Here is a 10,427-nt window from a genome sequence, read left to right on the forward strand (position 1 = left end):
TAATTGCTACACACATCAATCAAAAAAAATATAAAATCAAAGAACAGCTTAAATTGGACGGTAGTGGTACAGGTCCTGATACTATTTCAACATGAAAATTCATTTTCAAGGTACCTCACTGCGGCCTCGTTTCAGAACAGTTAATTTCCATAAATTTGCTATAATGTCTTTCTTGTCCTGGCATCCCTGCTGGACAGATTTGTTGAACCACGAGAGATTTTCTGTTTTGTGCTTGCAACATATATTAAAATAATAAAATAGACCTCTTCCTCGTATGTAGCCAAACAACACCACTATCTGTAAATAATTACAAGATATGTAGAGAAGAAAAAACAGATTACAACAGGCTACCAGCTTGTTCTTCATCTCACCTGAGAAAAACAAGAGTGAAAACAAGAATCACAGACAAAGGTAAAAACAATACAAGAATCAAATATGCAGCTCAAGAACAATAGAGAAGCCAACCAAGAAAATTACATTACTCAAGAACTTGAAACTTAACAGTAAATTCTCATTTGATTGATGATCATCAAAACTGAGGATTACAAACTAATAGTCTGCTTCTTTTACAATTTATTGATAGACATAGTATTATATTAGTAGCTGAAAGACCCTTACAAGCAAAAAAGGATAAGGGGATCATAGTTCCATTCTACAATATACTGATATACTACTACCTTACTAATACTATCATTTTAATTTCTTAGATTTTCCGGCCACACTAAAAAATCCCGGAAAAATCCCAAAAACACCTATATAGGGATACAGTCATGTAGATATATATTTAGGGGAGATCCATGTCAAAAGATCAAAACTCTATGCATCTTCGTCGTCTTCAGACATAGTGAAGACAGTATCATCACCATAATCGGAAGAGTCTGGCGAATTTGCACCCTCATTCGCGGTAGAACATGGAGTTATTATCTTCATCGGAGAATTTGCAACCTCTTTCATACTAATAGAAGGGTTCGTGTTTCCGATCAGGGGAATAAGGCTATCAGGTTTTAGGTCAGTTGAGTCCTTGAGAGTCAGTGGTGGTGATGGGGAAGGTGTAGGTGGTGGTGTTCGAATGTAAGGAGAGAGCCATTTGGATTTAACATAATCCGCCTTTCGCCAAGGCGGAAGGGGCATTCCTTTCTTCCTCAAGCTCTGTTTCGCTGCCTCGGATACTAAAGATATTATCTTCTGAAGACGATCAGCTTTGCCAACAAAAATAACAGGCAGGGTTTGAAGGATTGTATTGTAGGTTTTAGTTGATCTCGCAATTTCAAACTCTGATCGAAAATCAATGTCCACAATTAACCTCTCATTGTCTCTAATCACATCAACATACTCATACTCACCTGTACAATTCAATCCAATTAATCACTTTCATCAAACATTTAATCCCTCAATTAAACCACAAAATCGAAATTATTAAATTTTTTCGTACCAGCAGGATACGAAGGAGCCTTCTCCCAACGAGCCTTGCAAATCGAAGCATCGTATCCGAGAGCTAAAAGACCATCAGTAACAAGTTTTCGATTAACATCGTCCTTGCATTTCGCAACAATACTTGCAGTATCAGCCAACAGATTTCTCTCGAAAACACTCGAACACATCACCAAACTCTGTTCCGATCAGGAAACAAAACTAATTCAATTAAAAATCCACACACAAAAACAAATAATCAGAACATTTATAATAACATAATTAAACGATCCTATCCGTACAAGCATGCATATTAATATTATTTAAAAGCATAATTAGGTTAAAATCGAGACCGCAATTATATATCTTCGGTTTTAAAAATCGAGAACACACCTTGAGAATTTCACAAGTAGAATTGTGATTAGACTCCAATTCATCATCATCGCAATCGCTCCGATCACCGGTAAAGCAATAACAGCGATTCTTACAGGTTTTATCGTTACTCTCCTCGATAAAATTCTGAACCATATTAGCTAAACAAACAGAACTCGGTTCAAACTCATCACTCACACCTCTGCTTAACTGCACCTGATTAGCTCCGACGACGGTAACAACTTTTTCCGGCACCGGCGTTCGTAAAACATTACCGAAAGGCCGTTCAAAAAGCCGCTTGAACCGTGACTTCACCACCGGTTTAGAAAAAGCCGAGTCGACCGGTGAATTAAAGTCAACCGGTTGTATCTTCAACGGAAAAGGCATAATTTCAATTCTATCTATATATCAAAACAACATTTAATATATTTCAATTATAATCATTTCGTTATAAATTCGAAATATAGCTCAACTAACTCAAAACTATATAGTTTATTTGTACATATATAACTCGGATCAACAAATATAAAACAAGCAATTGACACGAGAATCGAGAAGAATAAACACGAAAATCTATAGATCTATAACCAAAACCGATACGTTTATTATAAATGTGCGAAAAGTCGGAGAAAATTTTATTTATATATTTATGTATATAGTATAATAATTTTTTGTGAGGGAATGGATTTTAAATAAAGCACTGTAAAAGGATTTTTGTGACCGGAAAATGACGTCAGGGAGACATTCCGACTGCCGGAGAAGAGTTTTGGGTGAGACGATCGCCGGGAAATGTGTGTAGAGAGATAAGGTTGTGGGGACTAAAGAAGAGACTAGAAGTTTGGGGAGTTTTAAAGAGAGCTGGGGTGTGGTGACGTGGAGAGTGATGCCACGGTGGCGGATGAGGTGGCAAAGTGGATATGGGGGCACGTGGCGAGAGATGAGGATGGTTGTAGTGGATCGTTGCGGTGACACGTCGCGCTTGGAAGACGCGTTTGTTGTGGGAAGTGTCAGGTGAAATTTCGGTTTTGACCTTTGATTTTTGTAGCTAGTTTTTTTGTCAGTTTTGCTTGGTGTAAAACATTTTAGGTGATTTAAATGTTATTTTTCGATCAAATTTTTAATTTAAAAGTAAGAAAATACCCGTGTACTTAAACCTGTTTTTCCTTTCTTTGTTATTGTTGTGTACGAGGGACAGATTTATTATTTCATGCTTTATTTGCTCACAAAAAAAATGGTTATAAAAATAACATTTTCCTTAAATTAAACTTTTTTTTAAGTAAATGGTGTGACGGAGAGGTTCGGAAACTGTGGTCACGTTCGCGACATGATCAGGACAAATGTACAATTTACACTTTTTTTTACTTTTCATCTTATAACACAGAAACCACACTGATCTGATAAGAAAAATCATAATCACAAATTAGAAAGTAATTGGTCAGATTGGTTTGTAACTAGAGAATTTGTACATACTGTAACTAAAGCTAAAGTTAAAAGGAAGAATCGATTTTTTCTAATTAATTTATCGAGATTATTTATTTATTAAATGCACTGTTCGCTTTTATACTGTGATGTGATGAATTATTTGTTTAATATCAATATTTATTTATCTTATGAGCGTCGCGAACTTATAAGATAGCGTGTTAATTCTTAATGAAGCGAAAGTGAATTTAAGAATTTAGAATTTATCATTCTAGCATATATTCATGTATTTATTATGCATGATTCGTAAATAATTTTAATTATCTTACTTGTCATATGTAATCACGACAGATAACGTGTGCATTAAACCGTTATGTTGTCAAATTTTATAGACATATAGGGTGTCAATATAATTGATATCTATTCAGTTTTTATCTCTTTTGTGAATGTCTGGTAGTATGGTATTCGTACAACGAAAGTTGGCGTTTATCAGTTTCGTGTTATCTGATTAGTGTCATCATCATTACATGCTAAGGTTAAGAACGAAAATACTATTGAATGAAGTATCTAACAAAGTTAGAATCTCATGTTTTTTTTATATATTATTCAACTCTCTTTACTCTCTTTAATTAATGTTCTTCACTATAATTCTCATTAGTTAATGAAAGTTAGTATAATTTTAGGTTTGGATTGGTTATGGTTTCGTGTTTCCAAAACCCGAAAAATAAATATTTGGTTTGAATTTATCTTTTATACCGCCCGTTATATTCAAAGCACCCGAATATATTAAAATATTCTAGTAATATATTTTGAGGATACATATATTACTTAACTTATTGATATTTATGTGTAATTGAATCCATATTATGTTAAGTATATTTGGATGTTAAATATTACGGTTAAAAAGTCTAAATTATTACATTATCAACTTGTTTAATTGATAATTTATTAACTTATTAATTTTTTTCCTAATACATTTATGCACATATTTTTTTAACGGTTTAAACAGAAGCCGCCCAACCTGAACCATTATAAATTGAGTGGTTATGATTTTGAACTAACAATTAAAATTATGATTACAGTTACGGTTAAAAGAATTGAAAAATAGATATATTTGGTTTGGATAATTTTACCCCTTAAATCCGCCTAACCCGCCCGATACTAACCCATATTCGCCCGTATTCCTGAACAGGGTTTTGTCCCCCAAAATTTTGAGATTTGAGGGACTCATATAATAACTGATCCATGCACCCTGTATGGTTTTATTAAAAAATTTATCGATGCAATTTCTAATATTGTTTGTTTCATCATTCGTTGTTATGCAGGGGAACTACATATCGCGTTATTTTTGTCTTTGAATTAGATGCGATCATGCGATAGCATTTTGATAAATAATTAACGTAAAAACTCGTGCTATACATGGGCCTGTAATTATATCGAAATATTATTTCAAACGAATTTATGTCTATAAGAAATTAAGTTTTGAATACATTAAATGATTATTTTATCTCTATTTTATATTCATACATCAATTACGTAAAAATTATTAATATTTTTTATAAATTTAATTACATTTCATAAAAATTTAAATAAATAAATATGCAATGAAAATGAGATGACATAAAGATTATCCATGTATTTTCTTATTTATTTCCTTTTCGAACCTATAGACAAGTTAAATGGTGAAAACTTATTTTTATCGTAAAGTTCGATTTTCGCTCATCCCTGCTAATTTTGATATCGGAGACTTAGTTTAAGGTGGACAAACCTAAATACTAAAAAAATTAAAACTATACTATTATTAAAAAAAATTGTAATTTGTTTATAGAGATATGCATTGGCTCATTTTGGGGATAAGATGTGCTATTTAATCCCCAAATTCACCATACACCCTGAACATAGATTCTATTCCTTTTTAGTTCTAACACGAATGGTAAATCCTGCGAGAATTCGGGATATAATTAAAAATAATACTCATGTATTTTTATTTTTATTTTTATTATTTTTTAAAAAATCTACTAATTCATATTATACAAAAATATTAGTAATATCTCATTTTTTTTTAAATCAAATCATATTAAAATTGATTTACAGTATAAATAAATGATAAATTAAAATTCAGACAAATATTTTAAATTATAATTTAAAAAAATTGATCAACAAATTTTAGATTATTTTAAGAATACAGTAATATTTTATTAATATTTTTATAATAACTAATTTGATATTATATATAAATATGTTGTTATGTATATATATATATATATATATAATCGGGGTCGGGGAAATGGGTTGGGGAGACACTAATCATAAACTCCGTCCGATCCCCTAAATTTTATAAAACCTTCATCGTTGTTAGGCCCGCCCCCGAAAACTTCTCGAAATCCCTGACCCGAACGGGCTGGGATTGATCGAGTTCAGGAGGGACGACGTTAATTCCCATTCATATTTATTTCGCTAAGAATAAAAAAATGAAGATTGAAAAAAAGAGAGCAGATTCATTACTAATTCGTCAAAATTCTCGATTGTTAACACTTTGGTTGACTAAGCGCATAAATTAATAAGAGTGTAAAATATTTTAAAACTAATAAAAACTAGCAATCTCTATTAGAAGATAATAATAAATAAAGTACACTCAGAAAAATATCATGAAAAATTTATTTTTTTTCCAAAATGGGGGTGTAAAATTAGTGTTGTCTAATTTCATAAAATTTTCAGCACTAATTTTATTATTTTACAAATATACTTAATACAAGTAATGAAATGCACTACATTTAATATATTATTTATATTATATCAAATATTAGTATTTTATTTTTTCGTGTCACTACTCGACAAACCCAATTCATTGTTCTAAAACTTGAACGTTTTAGCCAAGATATCCACCTAGTACACATAATTGAACTTATTCGCAAGATGATTTTTCTTTAGTCGAATAAAACACGATTTTGAGTTTAACACGAGTCAAACTTGTATACTCGGATTAAATATTAAGAAGTCTACAAATAAATAGAAAGGAAGAAAAATATTGAACCAACATAATTACCTAATAATTTAAGAGTCTTACAAAATTTACTTACTTATCTCGTTGTGTAATTTATATATGTCTGATTTTGTACAAAATTAACATTTTTACCTCCGTAATGAATTATAATTAATATTTTTTCTGTTATGTAGGAGTATGTATATAATAATGATAAGAATAAGAGTAATGCATATTGTTTCGATTGGTTTCATCTTTAAAAGTAATATATGATTTTTTATATGATACGTAAGGGTATCTCCAATCACATCTTTATATGCCATATTATTTTATTTCTTATTTTATGAAGTTATGAGGCCCCAACGATGAATTACCCCATATTTATAAAAAAGAAAAGCACTGTGCAATTTCAAATTTGGAGTTACACTATATATACGAAGATATTAGTTTTATAATAAAAAACCCTCTCACATGTTTCTATATCATGTAGGTCCGACTCTCAGTTTATTTTAAAATTATTTAATTATTGTACATAGTGATTAAGTAGATTTAAAGTAAAATTTGAAGGAATGATTGAACATGTAATGATAATATAAGTAAAAATGAAGATAAAATTATTTTAAAATATAGCAATGCTTGGACATACCTAATGAGTTAGTTTTTAAAGTTAAAATTTTAATATATTTAATTTTGTAGATTCAAGTACTCCTGATTTAAACCGAATATTTTTGACTCGATAATCACACAAGTTAAACTGAATAAAACAGAATTATGATTTTTTGAAAACAAACCCAAAAAAGTATAAAATATATTTTTAAACATAATTGATATGTGTGTGTCTAACTACAAAATTTAAATTGAAATTATATAATTATATAAACTATAATTTTATTTACTCAAAAGTTACAACTAAAAAAAGGCGGGAATATAATTTTTTAAACAATTTTTTTAAAATAAAATCAAAATTCATTATAGCACCATGCTTTTAAGATAAAATTTAGTAACAAGTTCAATTCTCGTGTATTTGATTTTTTTATCTCATTACTCATTTCAAGTATTTCCGGATTATATCGAATATTTTTGACTCGACAAACACACAAGTTAAACTAAATTAAATGAAATTATGTTTTTTTGAAAACAAATCCAAAAAAAGTATAAAAAATATTTAATTTTATAAAATATATATATCATAATAATTACAACATAATTGATATATATATATATGTGTGTGTGTTTGTCTAACTACAAAATTTACATCACAACTATATAATTGCATAAACTAACATTTTATTCACTCAAAAATTAAAGTAATAAAAATTATAATTTGATAAAATGAGAGGATGTGGCTTACCTAATAAGAAATTTAATTTAGATTCAAAAAGTTATGCAGTTTGATGGTAGTAACACATAAGGTAAGAGGTTCAAGGCCTGTTTGGCAAATCGTTGAAGTCAGATTATTGACTTATAAAGCCGTAACAGCTTATTGACGAGTGTTTGTCGACTCAACTTATAAGTTAAATTACAACTTATAAGTTGATAAGTTGAATGTTAGTAACGACGTATTTTTTCTCAACTTATTTTTAATTTTTCGTTTTTAATCAATTTTATTTTTAAAATATATTTTTCTAAATGTTAATCTAACTTAAAATATAAGAATTAAGATAATTATATTTAAAAATTATTTATTGTAGTTTATTTAAATAAAAAAAATTATGACTTATAAGTTAAATTATTCAAACACTTGTATAACTAATAAGCATTTATCAACTTATCACTTATCAGTCACTTATTCGATTTAAATCATAAGTTACTTATTTTAAGATTTTACAAACGGACACTCAATTTCTATTCGATACAACAATTCTACTTATTTTTAACCAAAATTGTGTAATAGTAGCATTTTTATAAATTTTCAAAATAAAAGGGTAAAATTGTGATTTCACAACCATTAAAATGACTCTTTTTACCCTTAGTTGACATATAATATATAGTTTTTTTTATCAAAAATTATGTAATAGTGGCATTTTTATAAATTTTCAAAATAAAAAGGTAAAATTGTGCTTTCACAGCCCTTAAAATGGCTATTTTTATTCTTAGTTGACATATAATATATAGGAAGAGATACTATTTATTTTATTAAAAAATACTCATCTATTAAAAAACTAGTTCAATTTCAATAAAAAATGTACAATTTAATTTCGAGAATACTCACAGTTATTAAAATTTAATTGTATACATTTATTATGTACGTGTTGCGCACCTTGAGGCTTGAACTGTCGCACATGTACTGGTATTCTTTTGCTGGTTCGGTTCAATAGATTAACCCTTGGGCCCATGTTTTATGCGGTGTACCTCATGGTGGGCCAAGAATAACAATAATCCTAATAAAATATTGTACATGTTTTGCTTTGGGGATCAACTACCTTGTGCTAGCAAGTCGCTGAGTAATGTTTAAAAATACTCATTTCTAAAATACATGGCTGAAAATATCGTTTTAGTTACGCATTTTATCTTATAATTGGGTAACTGTAATACACATTTGAGAATTGGTTATCCAAGAAAATTATTAAAAATACGCATTTATAATTTGGGTATTACCATTGGGATACGTATTTTCCAAATACGTATCTTAAAAAAAAATTGGATACTCATTTGACAAATGCGTATCAACATAATACTCAAATAACAAATACGTATACAAAACAGTAGTTTCAGCCATCCACTTCCAGAATAGGTTGTTATTTTTAACGTTCTTTCCAAGTCGATCACCTTTGATTTTGTACTATGCTTTTTAGAGTTTATATACTGTAAATCGTCAAAAGTTAAACATTTTCCCTCTTATTATTTGTTAAATTTCAATTTTGTTTTCTATTTAATTTTTCATAAATTACACAACATCATTTCTATCAATATTGAAAATTACAGTTAAGTATTTATACAAAGCTTCTATATTTGTTTACTAATTGAATAGAACAAATAATAAATTTGAGAGTGAGGGATGGTGGTAAAATTTTAATTTAGGTTAACTGTTGTTTGAAATCATGAATTAATATATCCAAAATTTATCTAAAAATAAATAATATTTATTAATTTATAGGCTACAATGTAAAAAAGATAACAAAATTTGTGATTATAAAATTACAAATAATAATATGAGTTTTAGACTTTCGTAATTACTAAATTAAGAAGACTTATTCGAGATTCCATATATGAAATGTTAAATATTATTCCATTTATAAATCTTTTTTATAATATATACCTCATCGTAATTATATAATATATATAATTAGAGTAATGGAGGTTTGGTGGTACGGGTACATGGTCGTCGCATATATAAATTGCACGTGCTTAGTTATACGTGCTAAGGTTTAATAATCTGTATAATAAATATGTATAATTAAAAAACTGAACTATAATTATATATTTTTAATTGATATAAAAAATATTGAAAGTATTTATTATATATATATATATTCTGAATTGATATAAAAAATATTGAAAGTATTATATTATATATAATGCAAGCAATAATTATTTAAATAAAAATATATAATTAAAAATTAATAAATCATTTATAATCGGGTTAAATTAGTATCATTTTCTTAAAAAAAATTGGAATGAGTAAGTTTGAAATATAATAAGAACAACAACAATAATAATAATAATAATAAATTATTACAATATAAAATTGAAATACAAATATAATGAAATAAATTTAAAGTACCATGAAAATTAAATGTAAAGTATTTTTTTAAAATCATTAATAGAATAGAAAAAAATTGTAAAATATTGTTACAAGCATGGAATTCCCAAATAGGGTGGGGTTGCACTTGTGAAAGTGTATGTATAATAATAATAATAATAATAATAAACTATTATAAATTAAAATTGAAATACAAAGCCAATAAATATATTATATGCTATATATATTTGAACTATTCTAATATTCCATTAAAATACTTAATAGTCGTTATAAATAGATAATTAATTAAAAAATTAAACTATAATTAATAAACATATATAATTTAAAAAATTTAACTATAATTATATATTCTTAATTGATATAAAAAATATTGAAAATATTACATTATATATAATACAAGCAATAATTATTTTAATAAAAAAATATAAGTAACAATTAACAAATTATTTATAAGTAAGTTTGAAATATAATAATAAATAATAATAATAATAATAAATTATTACAATTTAAAATTGAAATACAAATATAATGAAATAAATT

At 27.4% G+C, this 10,427-nt stretch overlaps 1 protein-coding gene across 1 annotated transcript; it reads right to left on the bottom strand.

Moving 5' to 3' along the window:
• Positions 1–490: 490 nt before the first annotated feature.
• LOC141692395 (uncharacterized) lies at positions 491–2,617 on the bottom strand. The gene is made up of 3 exons (XM_074497213.1): positions 1,804–2,617; positions 1,433–1,610; positions 491–1,343 (listed from the first exon to the last, which is right to left on the bottom strand). The coding sequence occupies exons 1-3, from the start codon at positions 2,167–2,169 to the stop codon at positions 817–819; spliced, it is 1,071 nt and encodes a 356-aa protein (XP_074353314.1). The 5' UTR covers positions 2,170–2,617; the 3' UTR covers positions 491–816.
• Positions 2,618–10,427: the final 7,810 nt, after the last annotated feature.

The sequence above is a fragment of the Apium graveolens genome, chromosome 10 (assembly GCF_009905375.1).
Source record: "Apium graveolens cultivar Ventura chromosome 10, ASM990537v1, whole genome shotgun sequence".
Classification (NCBI taxonomy): domain Eukaryota; kingdom Viridiplantae; phylum Streptophyta; class Magnoliopsida; order Apiales; family Apiaceae; genus Apium; species Apium graveolens.